Source organism: Bactrocera neohumeralis, unplaced genomic scaffold, assembly GCF_024586455.1.
Source record: "Bactrocera neohumeralis isolate Rockhampton unplaced genomic scaffold, APGP_CSIRO_Bneo_wtdbg2-racon-allhic-juicebox.fasta_v2 cluster10, whole genome shotgun sequence".
NCBI lineage: Eukaryota > Metazoa > Arthropoda > Insecta > Diptera > Tephritidae > Bactrocera > Bactrocera neohumeralis.
Window position 1 is genome coordinate 6,393,983 of NW_026089623.1, and position 19,183 is coordinate 6,413,165.

General features: G+C 35.1%; 1 protein-coding gene and 1 long non-coding RNA gene across 3 annotated transcripts; both read left to right on the top strand.

Moving 5' to 3' along the window:
* Positions 1 to 2,913: 2,913 nt before the first annotated feature.
* LOC126765065 (uncharacterized) lies at positions 2,914 to 7,686 on the top strand. Its single transcript, XM_050482672.1, has one exon. It carries the CDS (start codon positions 3,644 to 3,646, stop codon positions 4,799 to 4,801), a length of 1,158 nt encoding a protein of 385 aa, XP_050338629.1. The 5' UTR covers positions 2,914 to 3,643; the 3' UTR covers positions 4,802 to 7,686.
* Positions 7,687 to 8,030: 344 nt separating this feature from the next.
* Positions 8,031 to 10,110, top strand: LOC126765131 (uncharacterized). 2 transcript variants are annotated; one of them, XR_007668281.1, is made up of 4 exons: positions 8,031 to 8,649; positions 8,713 to 8,915; positions 9,015 to 9,168; positions 9,232 to 10,110. It is a non-coding gene; the product is annotated as an uncharacterized LOC126765131 (long non-coding RNA). The 2 variants fall into 2 exon arrangements; XR_007668280.1 differs by having other exon boundaries at positions 8,031 to 8,915.
* The last annotated feature ends 9,073 nt before the right edge of the window (positions 10,111 to 19,183 follow it).

Here is a 19,183-nt window from a genome sequence, read left to right on the forward strand (position 1 = left end):
ATGCTAGTGGAAGGCTGTGGCTTCCAGACAGGATATCGTCTACATACGTCTGTGTTTTTGACACTTGTGTTGTAAGAGGAAATTCTGACTTTGTGTCTTCTGCCAGTTCGTGGAGTGTACGAAAGGCTAAGTATGGAGCACAGTTTACACCAAAGGTTACTGTTTTTAATTTAAAATCGCGTAGTTGACTATTGGTAGATTTTCGGAAAATAATTCGCTGAAAATCTTGATCATGTTTATGTACGACTATTTGTCGATACATTTTTTCGACATCCCCATTGAATACGTATTTGTATATACGGGAATTTAATATGTATGAGCAGCATTAAATCTGATTGGAGTGTGCTATTGGATCTTGAGGCATTGAAGACAACTCTAACTTTTGTTGTTTTTTGTCAGGCTTTACTACTGAATGATGTGGCAAGTAGAATGAGTAATATTTGCCTTTCATGATTTTTTCACATGGGCTTACCTCCTACATGTGATCTAAATGGAGGTATTCTTCTAAGACACCATCATAATCTTCTTTGAGCTCACCTTTTCTAAGTAGGTTTTTTCCATACTTAGAAACTGCTGTATTGCAGAGGTGCTAGAGTGACCTAAGGCGAGTGTGTCTGGAAATTGTTGTTTTAGTAATAGTCGTACGACATACCGACCATTATCTGATCGAGTAGTTATGGCTTTATAAAAGTCTTCACAATACTGATCTTCTGGTGTTGTAATCGAAATAAGGAGGAGCTCTTCTAACTCCCAAAATTTCCTTAATTGTGAATTAAGGTATTCCTTGGATATTTCTTCAACTTCAGATGTCATGGTGGAAACTGTTTCAGTAACTAGTCCACTTAGTATCCAACCGAAGATGGTATTTTGAGTTAGAAGGGTTTTTGAGATTTTTTCAACACCTTCTAGTATAATTTGCGGAATAAGGTCGCTGCCTAGTAGGATCCTGGGGTGTTGCAGTTTGGATCTGCTAGAGTAACGTGTGAAACCTTATCCAAATGCTTGCTATTTATTTGATAGCTTGGAAGCATGTTTGTTAGTTGCGGTATCACATCTGCTTGAATACGTTTACCCGCTTGGGAGGAAATTAGGGTAATGGGGCATATTTTGTTAGAGTTTTGTACTACTCTTCCCCCCATTCCCGTAATTTTAAATTTTTCTTGCTTTGTTGGCAGTTTTAGTTTATTTTGTGCCTTAGACGCTATAAATGATCGTTGTGATCCTTGGTCTATTGAGGCTATAAGTTTAAACAGTTCTCCTTTGTGTTCGATGGAGACAACTGCTGTTGGTAATACCCTACTTTGAATATCGCTGTGTAGCGCTTGTATCTTTTGTGCCATTGAGCAACATGGTGTCTCTTGGCTACTTTCGGTTCGGGGTTTTGTATTTCGGGAGTTGCTATTGCAACTAAACCCGTGGCTATTTTTTATAAGCACTACTTTGGGGTGTGATGGGAGACATGTTGTAATGTAACATGGAATGATGTCTTTTATGACAATATACGCAGTTGAATTTGCTTTCGCAATTAGTGAGATTGTGTGCGTGGGACAAGCAGTTTGTACAGAGTCTTTTTGTTCCTTTCGTTTATATTTAATTTTTTAAACTTCTCGCAAGTTTTAAGTTTATGCCCTCCTGTACATAGTTCGCATGACGTATGTTTGTTTTGTTTAGGTGTGAACGGTTGTGCTTTGAAAACGCTTCTATTTATATTGTTGTTGCTATTGACTTGGGGTCTATTGAAGCTTCTGTTTAGGTCGTGTTGAACGTTTTTAGTTCTGACTGTTTTTTTATCTACCCTTTCCCTAATTTCATATTGGGTAGTTAAGAAATCTTTCATTTGCTGCCACGTTGGGCAGATTCTTCTTGAAGTGATTACTCACAGAAAAGTAATGATTTTTCTGGTAATGCTGCGGTGCATATGTTTACCAGAATAGGGTCCCAGGTGTCTGTGGAAATATTCTGTGTCGATAGAACCGAAAAATAATTTGAAACAGTGGATTCTAGTTTTATGAATTCTTCACTTTTTTTTTAATTTTCGGCAAGTTCATGAGTATCCTTACTTGCTTGTCGACCAATATTATATTGTTTTCATATCTTGCTTCCATATCAGAGCTTCCCAAGACAAATTGACATTGTCATCATTTAATGCGAACTGTTTTACTACTACGCTTGCTTGAACTTTAGTTTTGTATCGGAGGTGATACAATTTTTGCTCTTGCGATAATTTTGGATGGTTTATGTACACGGCAGTAAACATGTCCCGGAAGGACGGCCATTGTTCATAACCTCCATGAAATATTTATGTATCGCATGCTGGCACTTTGAGGTGAATGCCTGAACGTGCTTCTTGGTCTTGTATTTGTGTCAGCTCTACTCTCGAATGGGGATTAGGTGCGATTGACTTCATAAGTTTTAATTGATCTGCGATCATAATTTTTTTGTCTTAATACTGGTCTAAGCAGTTTTCAAATTTGGCGTAAGATTTAAACTTTTCTGGTAGATCTGAATCGTCAGTTTCTACTATTGAGTCATATACAGCTTAGAGACGTGTCCAAAAATTTTCAATAGTTTGACCTTTTATTTCTAGGGCCGAGTCAGAATTGACTTGCATCGGTGAAGAAGCAAATCGAGTGCAGTATCTAATTAGACTGTCACTTTCAGAAATGAATTTAGTATTATGATATACTAAATTATTAAGTATTATGCCACCTAATACACTACTATGCAAACATTTTTTGATAACCACTACGCAATAAAACGCAATGACAAACCACTACGTAATAAAATGCATTGACACTAGATGGCAGTATCTTCTTTATATTTTTATGCACGGGGAAATCCCTATTTATGAATAACAGCTACACCGACCGTGTAGCCTACAAGCCTATTGTATTGCGTAGGTATTGTTTTATAGTCACAAGTCACAACACCTTGAACAGTTTCTTTGAATTGCGGCGTCTATTTTGAAAAAATAATAATTACAAATTTTTTGATAAAATGAGTAGTGATTCATCGACTGAAAAAAGTCCTCCTAAGAAGAAAAATGTATGGTTTTCGTGGTTAAAAGATGATAGGTACAAAGGCTGGTTAAAGAAAAGCACTAAAGGTGAGACTTATTTCTTTTGTTCTGCGTGTAATTGCGACAGAAAATGTGGTATACACGAACTGCTACGACACAAAGATTCAACCAAACACGCGAAGAATAGTTTGAAGTTACAAAAACAACAAAAACTGACATCAATGTTTACCTCAGCTTCCAACTCACAAGATACAAAAATTGCAGCTAAAGCGGGTGAAGTAAAAATGGCCTGCTTTATAGCTGAGCATAATCTGTCTTTTAACATAGCATCTCATTTGAATAAATTGATTTGCGCTGTATGTCCAGATTCGAAAATTGCCGTATAATTATCTGTAAGCCGCACAAAAGCTAGAGCTATTGTTGACGAAAGCACAGATAAATCTACGATAAAACATTTAGCGCTTGTCGCTAGAATAGTAAAATTAGATTTCAGCGTTGGAGATAGATTTCTGACTTTAATACCAATCGTAGATGGTACAGCAACAGCGTTGTATGGCAAAACAGTAGAATATTTTGTTGAAAAAAATATTCCTTACAAATCAAACATGATAGGCTTTGCTTCTGATGGCGCTAACGTTATGTTTGGAGATAAACATTCATTGGTCACTTTGTTTAAAAATGACATACCTCACATTTTTACATTCTTTTAATCTATGCGTATCATACGCATGTGAGAAATTGCCAAGGGGCGTGGAAGATTTCTGTAGAGACGTATATAATCATGTACAAAATTCACCAAAACGTATTGGAGTTTTCAAAACATTTCAAGCATTCACAAATATTAAACCACACAAATTACTCCACCCTAGCCAAACCAGATGGTTGTCGCTTATTGAGGTAGTAAATAGGTTTCTGGAACAATTTCCAGCTATAAAATTGTATTTTCAAGCTGCAGTTCATGTAGATAGATTACTTTCTGCGCAATCAATTCTCTCCAAGGCTCTCGAACCGACAACTGAATTGTACCTGGAGTTTTTGAAATTTGCATTACCTATATTTACCGATCTCAATAAAGAAATGCAATCCGAGACTCCGAAATTATATTTACTATACGACAAAATACTGACCGCATATACAACGATCTTGGAATGCTTTGTACAAGCTGAATATTTGAATCTCACTGAACGAGAAAAAAATGAAGCACAAAATATTTTACACGCAAAAGAAACTAAAATATTAAACCTTGACTTCTCGAGTGAGCAGAAACATTTACCGATGCAACATATATACGTTGGTGGAATGGTGCCAAATTTGATCAGAAGAAAGAGAGAATTAGTAGAACTAGAGGAAGAACAGCTGAAAAATTTCTACTTAAAGTGTAAGGAGTTTTATATCGAGGCTGCAAAACAGATATTAAAAAGGTTTCCTTTTGACGACAAAGACCGTCAAGCATTAAAATGTCTGAAGATGCTAAATCCTAAAGCAATTCTGGATTCTGAAATAAAAAAGGAATTCCCTTCCTTTGCAGATTTACATTATATCTTCCCAAAGATTTGTCCAAATAATATAACGGAACTGTATAGAGAATGGCGAATGTTAAGAAATGTCGATTTTTCTTTCGACCAAAACAAAACTCCCGATATTATCGACTTTTGGAAACGTGTTCAAGAATTAAGAAATGGAGACGAATCTCAAACATTCCCTACATTGTGTGAATTGGTAAAGAAGCTTTTGTGCCTACCACATACCAGCGCGCCGTGGAAAGGTTATTTTCTGCTATAAATATTATGAAAACCAAATTACGCAATAGAATATCGACTACAACTATTAAAGGAGTATTACACACTAAATCCGAAATAACTGATTGCTATTCATTCGAAGCCACAGAAAAGCACATGAAGAAATTCAACAAAAACATGTATAATTTTAAAAATAAAAATGAGTGTGAAAATATTGAAGATGAGGCAATTGAAAATGAAACTGAAAAATAATTTTACTTTGATTTTTGTTTTATGTTGCTGTGATTATAAATATATCAATTGATGTGAGTTCTAGTAACTAAGAAAGTTGTTTATTATTTAATTATATGAGCAAAATTATGAAATCTGCCTTTTTTTCTTTACCTACCGCTTTCTACTGTTTGTTTTAGGCGAGTTGTGGTTTTTTAGTTTTTTGAGGTTGGCAACACTGAAGTTAACAAAGCTCTAATAAGAAATCCGTAAAGCTTTAATTGAATTAATAAAAAAATAAACCAAGCTGAGTCAGCTTCAATTTATAAACATATCTTCAGAAATTCGAGTTCTTTCCAATATTGTCTGAACTGCGCAGTTAGTATTAAGTAAACAATATTGTAACCTATAAATAAGTGCATCATAAAATAAAGTACACACGTTTTATTAAATTCGCTAAGAAAGGGAGAGTTATTGTATCCCTACACGCGAGTTAATTTATGTGTGTTTCCCGAAACAGAATCAATCAAATATCCTGAACTAATGAGAAAAAAAAACACAAACAAAAATCGGCAAGTTCGAGTTAATTTACGCTTGTTCCCCGAAAAATCAATCAATCAATCGGACTAATTAGTAATTTTTCCAATATGTCATTAGAAAACGGGAACGAAGCAATTATCACGAGAATAATTGCAGCAACAAATGCTTCCCTTAAATTAGAAGTAGAGGAGTTGTGAAGACAATTATAGGGGTTAACAAATTCGGCTACGGTCACCGATTACCAAGCAGATTGATCCACAGATCAGGTGCTAGGAGTCGCTTGAGGTGATCAAGTCTCTACCAGAATTCTCTGGTAAACAAAATAAATACGTTAGTTGGAGGGAGTCTGCAGGTAATACGATGAGCCTATATGTGAGAGGCAGTCTTTGCCGCACTAACAATATTGCGAAATGAAATTACACATGACGCAAATGACCTATTGTCTAATCATGGGACAGTACTGAATTTTGACGCCATCTTAGCACGCTTAGATTTTGCGTATGCTGATAAAGAGCCTGCTTATATAATCGAATAGGAAATGAGTATATTGCGGCAGGGTAGTAATACCATTATTGAGTATTACAATAAAGTTAATGAAAAATTAACTTTACTAATAAATAAGACGATTATGACATACGGATCGAACAGTGCTGTTACCAAAGTATTAAAACCACAAAAATCGCATTACAGTTTGGAAGAACTCAGAGTTCTTCGGCTCTTAATTACAATAGGCGGTATGACAGTTTTAATAATTTTAATAATAATTTGCGTTTCGCACAAAATCAAGTAACAAAGGTCTATAACAACAGGCCGACTCAATACATTCAGTCTCGACCTACTCCAATGGATGTTGATCCGAGTATTAGAATACAGAATCGGCAGCAAACGCCAATAAGTTATGAACAAGGAAACACACCCGAAAAAAGGCCACATAACAGCACACAACGGAATATGCAGCCGCCTAACAAAACACAACGAATTAATAATATCAAAGAGGACCGTTTTTTAGGTCAAAATTAACTCTACCATATATTTTCTTGTATGACAGAGTAGTGGGAAAAAATTTTAAAATACTGGTCGATACGGGGGCAACGAGCTGCTACATAAAAGCAGGAAACAGGCAAATTTTGTACGAAATTGAAAATTTGGAAGCAGATTTATTAATTGGTTACAAATTTTTAAGTAACCTAGGGGCTGTAATAGATTTTGAGAATGAGAAATTAATAATAAATGGTGATATAGAAGTGAATTTATTTAGCTTTGGAAGTGAACATGAACAACAGGACAGTAAAGAAGTTTTGAAAATAAAATTAGAGGAGACATAATTATGTACTTTGGGAGCAGAGAATTCTGAAGCACCAGCCGAAGTTAATTCCGACAACAAAAATAAAATTAGAGGAGATATAATTACTTTGGGAGCAGAGACTTCTGAAGCGCCAGCCGAAGTTCATACAGCAGAATAAAACAAAAAAATAATGGTAAAAAACCAAATAAGAATATAAAAATACGAAATTTATATTACTTGGGACTATAAAGTCCTAAGACGCCAGCCGAAGAAAGTACCGGCAATATTAAAAATAAAAAATACATTAAAATTGTGGAACAAAAAAGTTCTACAACACAAACCGAAGATTTTACAATATTTTATTTAAAAAATTTATTTTTTGACAAAAAGAGCCTAAAACCCCAGCCGAAGTTCTTACTGGCAAAATAAAAAAAAATAATGGTGAAAACCAAATAAAAATATAAAACTGCAAAATTTAAACTACTTGGGACACGAAAATCCTAGGACGCCCGTCAAAGATAATACCGACAATAAAATAAAAAAAATATACCCCAAAAAAAAAGGAGGTACTAATATTTTAATAATAAATAATTTCAATATTACCAATGAAAACAGTTTCAAAGAATTTATTGAGCTTCATGCACATGTAAAAGAAAAAATTGTTCAAATGTATTCAGGCAATAATACAAGCTTCCCATTTCACCCTGGGGAAATAATATATGAAAAGATATGTAAAAGAAAAAATTGCTCAAATGTATTCAGGCAATAATACCCTGGAGAAACAATTTATGAAAAGATGTCAGAACAAAGAAATAAGCTGAATCCCAGATATAAACCACAGGTTGTAAAAGAGGATTTAGGAAATAAGGTTAGAATTAATCAGAGAAATAGAATAGTGCACAAGGATAATATAAAGTCCTAAACGCATAATTATTTACTTTTTCAGAAAATGATGACAATAATAATTTTAATATTGCTAACAACAGCAAAGGCAGATATTGTGGACTTTACGAGAGACAATTACGCATTAATACAGGACGAAAATGTAGGTTTATATCGGGTGATTTTTAAGAGCTTGATAACTTTTTTAAAAAAAAACGCATAAAATTTGCAAAATCTCATCGGTTCTTTATTTGAAACGTTAGATTGGTTCATGACATTTACTTTTTGAAGATAATTTCATTTAAATGTTGACCGCGGCTGCGTCTTAGGTGGTCCATTCGAAAGTCCAATTTCATGCATTACCGCATAATGCAACGAGGCATCGAATCTGAAAGAAACCCACCCCTAAAAAGGGAAACTCAATGCGTATATGAAATTGCAATAACAACAATGTGCGAGCAGGTCAAAATTCAACAGAAATTTAGTGTCCCGAACTATTCCTGCAGAAATTCGCAGGAATTGTAGTTCGATCGATCGGTCTGCCGTTGTCATTTTTACACTAAATTGTTTAGATCTTGAGTGTCAATTGTAGTTGAAGAGCAGTCGAAAAATGTCAATAAAGAACAGACATTCCTTAAATAAAAATAATTTATTTTAGTGTTGTTAGTGAAAAAATTAAAGTCGAATAAAAAAATAAAAAAGTGAAGTGTAAAGTAATTTATAAGGTATACATTAATACCATAATAATCAATCAATATAATATTAACGTTAAAAAATTTTGCAAGTGAAATAAAACAAATAATAATAATAAAGAAGTTATAATAATAAAAAATAAAAACAAATGAAGGTAGCTAAGAAAATTGTAGGTAGGAGACCGCACCCAAAACGAATTAAAAAGACTTGCTACATTCAAGTATATGCAGAAAAGGCATGTAAATGCGAAGATAAGGAAGCTTTAAAGACTTTCTTCGAAGGTAAAGTATAAGCTGCCATCAAGTATATTCCTCTTTTCATTCATATATATTTTTTATTTCTAGAACTGATGGAAAGAAAAATGAGCCAAATTTCTGCACAGTACCAAGTGCTCCTAGAAGAAGTAGCGCAGCAGAAAGTCCTCATTCAGCAGCTTCTGAAAGAACGCACCGACGACTCATCGATAATGAGAGAATTTCCTATTAAAAACAAAACAGATTTGGGCCGAATTAATGAAAATATAGAAGTTCGCGGAAGGAAGAACTAAGTAATATTTTTTCTTTCGATTTCCTTATTTAAAATACGTTTCAGTAAATTTCGATTTTTTTTTTTATTTTTACCGTTTCAACCCTTTACTTTCTTGCAGATCAAATGTATGATTCAAATTCTCCAGGGTTCTGGAGTAGTGAAAAACCTGAAAAATATTATAACAGACGAATTGGCCATGCAGTACAATATTGATGGAGTGTTGGGCAAAGATTCGCTCAAAGGCTTTACAAATTTTTTCGACGCCCTTATTGGTAAGAACAGGACAAGCTTTTTAATTAAAACAGTTAATAACAAATATATTTTAATTATTTTAGAGTCCATTCCTACCGGGATAGACGCTGGATCCCCTTCAGCGCCAAAAATACGCGTAATAAAAAAAAATCATTTAGTAAATAAAGAAAATAAATGATTAATAAATAACAATATAATGTAAGATAGTACATATTTTAAAAATAATAAGTAAGAAAATAAATTAAAAAATACATATGTATAATTGAATTTACATAGCTAGGGATTCTGTATTAGCGATTCACTTACGATTTTGGAACTAGTCATTTCACCAATGACTGGTAATGCAGCGTCGCACCGCTCGATTACCCTCGTAGGACATTGCAATGTAAAAATCGTTAGTTAAATAACATTGCGAGTAATCGGGCTTGAACTGGTTCTAATGATTAGGAATTAGTCATATCGTTAGCTCTTCCCCGATGGTACCGAACTACAGGGTATGTGTGATGATGTTTTAGACGATTGTTGTTTTTGTTGAACAATATTTGAAGTTTTTGCGACCGACATATTTACATTTGTATACAGATATGTATATATGTACTTAGGTTTGTGTGGGGATTATTTGTGTGGGAATGTCATACGCATCAGAGAGCTGCAACGATCACAATTTTTTCAATCATACCCGATCATTGACTCGGATTTTTTGTGACGCAAAACTTTGCTTCAACAAAAATGAATGATCGTAAGCAAGCGAGCTCAAAGCGAACATTCAGGTTCAATCACTGTTGCTTGTTTCGTAATGATTTTGTTCGATCGAAAGCCTTGTGTGAGCAGCAAAGAATGTTCGAGAATGTTGCTTGCATTCAGCTCGATCACAATCATACTGTTTAGTCATACCGGGTGGCTCGATGGAATCATTGCTCATTTTAAATTTATTATTTTAATTGATATATAAAATGTATGCCTTATTTTTCCCAGAAATACATTTGTAAAAAAAGACCTTTATCCTTTGTTATTATCTTATTTTTCCCAGAAATATATTTGAAAAAAAAGGATCTTTATCCTTTTTCTATTTTCAACATAAAAGATTTAAGGAGTTCAAGAGCTCAAAACGTGCGCTACATCAGCTACCTACACTACGCCTTTGCGCAAATGATTATACAAGGTATGTCGCAAAAGAAACAGAACTTTTTAAATATAACTGTTTCCTATTGGTGGGTGTATAAAATAAAAACTTTGATCTCTTGTTGACATTTCGTAAAAAATGTAAGACAATTGCATAACTACAATCGATGTTATCGATCAAAAAGTGACAGCAGCTTTTGGTCATCGGTCGTAAAATGCATATAAATTCATATAAAGACAATGCTGATTTGTTTTTACGATTCCGAGGGTATTGTACACCGAGAGTTCATCCCACCTGGCCAAACGATTAATGCTGTGTTTTACCTTGGTGTTATGAAAAGTCTTTTGTGATGTATTCGTCGTGCTCGACCACAATACCGTGATATCCAAAAGGCGACGACCGATATTCTCAAGAGCATTCCGAAAAATGACCTTAAACACTCATTTGAAATGCTAATTGACCGGGCTAAACGTTGTATCGAATCACAAGGAAACTACTTTGAATAAAAAAAATATAACTTTTGAAAAATATTAATTTTTTTTTGTTTTTTAACAGTCCTGTTTCTTTTGCGACAGAACTTGTATATATTATATTATGATATGGAAATATTATAACTTAAAAAAGAAATAGGCTCGGACCATGTTCAGTTGATAGCTTATTGTTTTTAAATTAATTTTTTAAAAGTTTTAGCGATTAAGATTGAGACCAGAAAATAAACCTTCTTTTCATTTTAAGTTTTTGTTGATCTAAATGAAGAAGTGATTAAAATTTGAAATTTGTGTTCCCTAATATTTTAAGGATTACCATTGTTTATTAATTTTAAGCATTAATTGAATTGCATCGTTAGACTTGATCGTCTTTTTCTGTACAATCATTTCCAATCATCATAACGGAACCTAAAAATCAGTTTGAATCAGTAAGCAGAGCAATCAAATCAATTGATCGAACTCCTTCGTTTTGAGAACGAAACTCGATCGAACAATTTTGTAGAGAACCTCTGTGTTAAGTTGTGACCGTTTTGAGCGAGGCTGATCAAACTGAATCGATCATACTCAATGCAGGTCTCTGATACGCATGTAAGTACATATAGAGCAGCGCGCGCATATTACATTACTGATAAATTATAGTACTTACATACATATCTGCAGGATAGATGCGTATGAAAGTTTTAAATGATAAAAGGTGTGATTTACTATGTAGTAAATATATTATTGTTGTAATATATTCGGTTTTTTAGGGTATTATGATATATTTCATATATATATAGCATATATATGCATACATATGAAATTATATTACATTATTAAAGATAAGAAATATTTAAAAAGTAGCTCATTTGCCCATTAACTACAAATATTGTTTGGAGAATTGCATAATTTGATAATAGTGTTATCAATTTTGCATGAATTCAAAAAAATTCGCAAAATTATATTCATATCAATTAATATGATAGCATGTAAAAGTATTAAAATATGAGCCAAAAGAAATATTTCTGAGCATAATTTTCACTGAATTCTCAGCTCTGTTCACTAATTTCTGTTAAAATTTCCTCTGCCGAGCCAAAAGTGGTGAATTCCACTAATTGTACAAACTCAAATATGGAGAAATAATTTTCATGAGTCAACACATATTTTTAAGTTTAAAATTTTGTTAGAAATAAACAAGATAATTTGAAAATGGTTTATACCTGCAACACAGCCTCGCTATCAGACAAAAACCCCTTGTATATGGATAAATGCCACCTCTATAAAAGCTGAACGTGCGGTCGTTCGACTACGCAGCAGTCGTATGCGGAAGTAAAAAAATCTTGCTAGAGTGTATTGTCTATACTGAACGTATATACTTAAAAATCGTATAGCAAGTAATTTAACCCAAAATTGAATTTTTTTTTCAAAATAAACAATATTTTTTTCAACACTAAATCCATTTTTTTAAATTTTTCAGTAAATAATATAATATATTGTAACTTTTAACTAACCAAACAGCTTAACGCCTCAAGTAATTCTTATAATTTTTCAATTACATTTTTATAAATTTTAAGCAAATAATTTGGTACTGTTTGACTTTTTTTTCATTTTAAAATGCCCAAGAGATCTAGATCTCAACTTTCTAGAAATCGCTATAGCGCGAATAATAACAAAAACAAAATTTTTTTGTGGATGCACCAGGGCACTGGCAAGACGTTTCTTGCAAATTTAATACTTGCTAAAATAAGACAATCAGGGAAGATCGCGTTAGCAGTTGAATGCACCATGAGCCATAAAACACATATGGAAGCCGTGGGCAGAACATTAAAAGACCTTAAAAACTCCTTTTTTCTCATGGGCGGAATAACTTTTGTATTTTCTGGAAATTTCCAACAGACTCTTCCTGTCATAAACCCTGTCGCCCTAATGGACTTCGATTGAAAATATAAAATTACGGACGAATATAAGAGCTCATCGTAATGGAATCACCTATGGTGATTTTCACAGCAACTGCTTATATCGGGTGATTTTTTAAGAGCTTGATAACTTTTTTTTAAAAAAAACGCATAAAATTTGCAAAATCTCATCGGTTCTTTATTTGAAACGTTAGATTGGTTCATGACATTTACTTTTTGAAGATAATTTCATTTAAATGTTGACCGCGGCTGCGTCTTAGGTGGTCCATTCGGAAAGTCCAATTTTGGGCAACTTTTTCGAGCATTTCGGCCGGAATAGCCCGAATTTCTTCGGAAATGTTGTCTTCCAAAGCTGGAATAGTTGCCCCACAAAAAATAAAGGCGCATGATCTTGGTGGCCAACTTACGGGTCCATTTCCTCCGAAGTTTTCCCTCAAAATGGCCATAGAATCGCGAGCTGTGTGGCATGTAGCGCCATCTGTTGAAACCACATGTCAACCAAGTTCAGTTCTTCCATTTTTGGCAACAAAAAGTTTGTTAGCATCGAACGATAGCATCGCTATTCACCGTAACGTTGTGTCCAACAGCATCTTTGAAAAAATACGGTCCAATGATTCCACCAGCGTACAAACCACACCAAACAGTGCATTTTTCGGGATGCATGGGCAGTTTCTCTTCTGTACGCACTGTACGCATTCGTGTGGTTGGTTTAATGTCCAATAAAGTAAACTGAGTGCGAAACTTGGTCACAATCGCATTAATTGTTTGCTCACTTGGTCGATTATGTAGACCATAAATCGGACGTAAAGCGCGAAACACATTTCGAACCGAACACTGATTTTGGTAATAAAATTCAATAATTTGCAAGCGTTGCTCGTTAGTAAGTCTATTCATGATGAAATGTCAAAGCATACTGAGCATCTTTCTCTTTGACACCATGTCTGAAATCCCACGTGATCTGTCAAATACTAATGCATGAAAATCCTAACCTCAAAAAAATCACCCGATACTTGGAATTTTCCCATTCCAAATGCAAGCAGTAATTGAATTATATTCTTCTGGACATTTTAATAGATGCATATACCCTGACATCGATAATTTGCACGAAAAGGAATTTCATTGATTATGTTCTAGGGCAATAGTGTCACCCAGGAGTGAAAGTGTCAATGAAATGAAAAATATTTAAATGTCTGAAAAAAAAAATTCACGATGGACACCGTGACTAATATCGAAGACGCGGTCCGTTATCATCTTTCGGTCTAAATACAAACAATTCCTAAGGCCAAACTTTCGAATTAGTAGGGGTTGACCTATGAAAAATCAAATATCGTTTACAAGGAAGATCAGACTCAATAAATTATTTTACAGGAGCAGAGAAAGTAAAATATATAGTAAAGGCCTTTTTTTCAAAAATTAAAAAAAATAATAATAATAATACAAAAAAATATACTTTAAGCTTCGAATTTCTTTCATTTTACTCATTTTTAATGACCCCACGCAAAAACGAGAAAAGACAAGTATGTGAGGGAGAGTGTGCATCAAATTATAACTTTTGAAGTGATTGTTTAATACCCTTGTGAAGACGGGGCGGGCTGCTAGTGTTAAACGAAAATAAAAAATTGATAACGAAATAGTACTAATTGATAACTCAAGCATGGATTCAGAAATATGAGTAATAGAAACATTATTAAAACTATTAATGATAAACAATAATAGAATAAAACAAGTAAGGAGCGCTACGTTCGGATGCAACCGAACATTTGCAACTTACAAGAATCAAAGCCAGGGAAATACTTTATGGTGTAAAACGTCAACTTGAGGATCGAAATCCATGCAATTTTACATATTAATCTATATACATATATAAAAATCCGGATATATACGTCGCCGAACTAATCATAAACGCGCCGTGCGATTTCAACCAAACTTATACACTACGTAGGCAGTGGCCCATATATGGTTTATATGAAGTTTGGTTGAAATCCGATAACGCATGTGTGTGCGGTGCGTATGTGAAGTGAGTGTGGTTTTGCCGCAGGCATTTTTTGTACCGCATACAGCATTCATTAGTATTGAATACATTTTGGTCGTTTGTGGATTGGAGAGCATTGCACGGAGTGATGCAAATAGCAATTTGTTATCATTTCTCTTTTCTCTTTGGACGTCATTGGTGATTCATCTTATCATAATCGATTTTTGAAAATATTATTTTCTTCGCATTTTTTGGTGAGTATTTTGTTGAAAATAAATTAATTTTCGTTCTAATCATCGTTTTAATTTGAATATTTTGTTAAAAAAAATTAAAAAAAACAATGATTAATGAGATAAAAATCGATTAAAAACAAGTGTTCTGATTGTTACAAGTGCATCATATGATTTTGTGACATAATCTCAAATTTGATATTTTGTGAAAAAAATTAAAAAATTGAGTGAATTTTTTTTGTTTAATGTCCGATCAGTGAGCTAAAAATTACTTGGATTTTTTGGCACATTTTTAATTGAATTTTGTCACATTTTCAGCAGATTTTCGTGTCTTTTCGTCACGTTTTGGCGCTTTTCGAGTGCAGACGATCTCGAACGTTTCATTTTCGCTTCCGAACGGTAAGACAAATATCATTTCGATTTTTTGGCCAATTTTTAATTGAATTTTGACACATTTGCAGCATATTTTTAACAATTTTCGTGTCTTTTCGTGACTTTTTGGTGCTTTTCGAGTCCAGAATTTGCTGGATTTCATCAATTTATTACTGAAGTTTTTTATTATCTTTTGTTTAGTTTCTTCTAAAAATGCCACGAAGAGCAAGAGCTGACATTGGACGTCGGTCGCGTAGAACGTAAAATAGATCAAACGAAAGGGAAAATCAATCGCAAGAACAGCGATAACAAGAGATTGCAAATACAAGGGAACATGTTGCAAGATCGCGTTCAGATCGTAGGCCGACAAGTATTAATCAAAATGTTCAAAGGCATGCCGCACAAATCACGCAATTGATTACAGTTTGCATAAGTTTGTGGTGATTGGTGGAATGAACAAAGTATGCCAACATTGTAATGCACTGAAATTTCATAATGAAACACCTGGAATGTGTTGTGCCAGTGGCAAAGTAAGATTACCAGAATTACAATACCCACCGGAACCATTGGCAACATTAATTTCAGGAACAACGCCGCAATTGAAACATTTTTTGGATAATATCCAAATGTATAATTCGTGCTTTAAAATGACTGCCTTTGGAGCGACGAATGTAATACGAAATAATTTCATGCCGACATTTAAGGTAATTTCGGCCCTGGGAATTTCGAATGAAGCATACAGCGACATTTCAGAACTTTCCACAAGTTCTAATCAATCATATTTTGCCTCACAATTTCAGATACAAGGGCAAATTTTTATAGGATTGGTTGATTATTGCCATTTCCAGATGCAAACTACCAGTTCTTGCAAATCTACTTCCTTGGCAATAATGAAAATGAAACGTTCTTCAATATTCACAAGTGCCAGAAGAATAATAATACGTGAATTGCAAGCATTGTTTCATGAACATAATGATTTGATTAATACTTTTCGGACTGCACTTGATCAGATGCCGTCTGATGATCATAAAATCGTGATTCGTGTTGATAGAAGACCAATCGGAGAGGTAGGTAGGTAGGAGTGCAGCCCTATCGGGCTCAATTAGCACTTGATGTGCCATTTTGATACACTATTCGTAGAACCTCCTGTATCTGCTATTACGTTTCACCTTCTCTCTCAAACCATTTTGAGGTTTCGATGAAACTATTTATGTCCGATATGCTTTTGGTGGAAATCCATTCAAGGTTTGGTGCTTGGTGGATTCCGAGTGTTTTGTGTCGGATCTGTGCTAGAGCTGGGCATTCGCAGAGAAAGTGGAAGATTGTTTCCTTGTTCCCTGCTACTCCGCAGCCACGGCAGATGTCGTTGTAGGGCAATCCCATTTTGGACGCATGTTCCCCAAATGGCCAGTGCCCTGTTGTGGTAGCTGTTATTCTGTAAATACTTTTTCTTGACCTATTTAATAAGTTATTGGTTCTTTTCCTGTCATATTTTGGCCATAATTGTTTAGTTATGACGCATTTTGTAAAGTTTTTCCACCTGTTGTTTGCAATTTGCAGTTGTGAACTATACTGGAATTTGTCATGGGTGAAGACAATGCCAGAAGGGCCGCTTAGCTGTCCGTAAATATAGTTGCTTTATGTATATTCCCGTGGTTTTCTAATAGAACATCGCAGGCTTTTTCTATGCCTAATACTTCTGCTTGGAAGATGCTAGCCGAGTTCGGTAGACGTATAGAGAGAGATATGCCTAGATCAGCGGAGAATAACCCCGTGCCTACTCCGCAGTCCATTTTGGACCCGTCGGTATAGACTGAGGTGGTATCTTCCTCTACCATTGAACCTCTTCCCCATTCTCGTCTAGATGGTATCCTCACCTGGAAGTGTCTATTGAAATCCAGCTTTGGGAAAATGTAGTCTGATTTATTAATAGTGAACTTGTTTAGAATTACACTATGTCCGTAGTTCTGCTGATTCCAACCTCCCAATTCTTTTATTCTTATCGCCGCAAAGCTGCTGTTTTGTGAGTAAAAATGTCCATTGGTAGTTGATGCAGGATCACATTGAGCGCATCAGTCGGACATGACCTGATTGCACCCGTAACACCCGCACATGCTGCTCTTTGTATTCCATTTTAATTTTCTAATATTGTATTGTTTGTTTAGCGCTGGCCACCATATCAGAGCTCCATATGTAAGTATAGGTCTTATGACAGCCGTATACATCCACATGATTATACTTGGTTAAAGGCCCCAATTCTTGTTGACGATTTTCTTACAAGTACAGTAGGCCATGTATGCTTTGTTTATTCTTTTTTCTATATTTATTTTCCAGGACAGTTTGGTGTCAATCTCCACCCCCAAGTATTTAGCTGTGGGGGATAGAGTGAGTGTTGTACCGTTTAGTACCGGAAGTTGAAACGGAGGTATTTTGGTTCTGCTAGTGAATAGCATCAGTTTTATTTTGTTCGGGTTAACTCCTAGACCATTGTTTTTAGCCCATAGGTTTAACCTACGAAGTGCTCTTTCCATAATCTCGCTGACTGTTGAAGGAAACATGCCTGAAACCAACAACACTATATCGTCTGCATACGCTACTGCTTTCACTCCTCCACCGTTTAGTTGGAGTAGTATTTCGTTCAGCGCTGCAACCCATAGAAGCGGAGAGAGGACCCCCCTTGAGGCGTTCCTCTACTCACATAGCTTGTTTGTGTTGCAGCGCCGTTTGAAGCTATAATCTTCCTTTTCTCAAGCATCGATAGTATCCATCTGCTTACAGTGTCGTCTATACTACCATGTGCCAGAGAATTAATTATCGCATTTACTTCTATGTTGTTGAAGGCGCCCTCTATGTCTAGAAATGCAGCCATGGTGTATTGTTTGTGATGTAGTGGTTTTTAAATTACACTTATCACCTCGTGAAGGGCGGTTTCGGTTGTTCGGCCCTTCATGTACGCATGTTGGGACTTCGATAACTTCTCCGCCATTATTGTTCTTACGTGTAGATCTATTAGCCTTTCTAGTACCTTCAGCATAAAGGAGGTAAGGCTTATAGGTCTAAAATCCTTGGCATTTTTGTGTGTTCTTCTGCCTGGTTTTGGGAGGAACACAACTTTACTTCTTTTCCAACTTCTTGGGATGTAAGATAGTTGTATGCTAGCAATATAATTACAATAATATACAAATATATTTTCTAGCCTTAGAACCATTGGTTCTACCAGTTTTTGCAGCATTATGGGCATAATCCCGTCAGGACCTGGCACTTTATATGGTGCAAAACTATTTATGGCGTATTTGATTTTTCTTTTGTCTACTATTTGGCTTCGATAGTCAGCTGCGTTCAGCGGTGGTTCTGGTTGAACCCTCGTTGAAGGTGTTTGCTGACTCCCGGGGAAGTGCGTTGTGATTAGTACCTCCAGAGACTCTTTTGCCGAGGAGGTCCAATCACTTCCCTCCGCCCTAATGTAGGCAGTATTAATATGATCCTTCGATAGCATTTTACTCAGCCTGGCGGCTTCTGTGCAACTTTCTATCGATGTGCAGAAAGATCGCCATGAGTCCTTTTTAGCTTTCCTGACTGCTTTTTTGTATTCTTTCATACTGTCTTTATATGGCTGCCAGATTTTGGTTCTAAATCTCTCATTGAAAGCCTTCCTTAGTTGTGTTCTCAAATTCTTGAGTTCACTGTTCCACCAAGGAAGAGACTTTCTCTTTTTCAAAACTGTTAGCGGAGTAGATTTATTAAAAGTTGTGGTTAGGATTTTTTCTAACTTCTCTACTTCTGAATCTAATTCCTCAGGATTTCTGATGCTCTTATTTTTTTCAAGGCATTTTGTTGCTATACTGGTAAATTTTCCCCATGCCGTTCTTCTAAGGTTCCGGTAAGTGAGAGGAGCACTGTACTTCTCGCGGATGCTGAAGAGTATCCAGGATTGATCCGACATGGAAGGCTCATC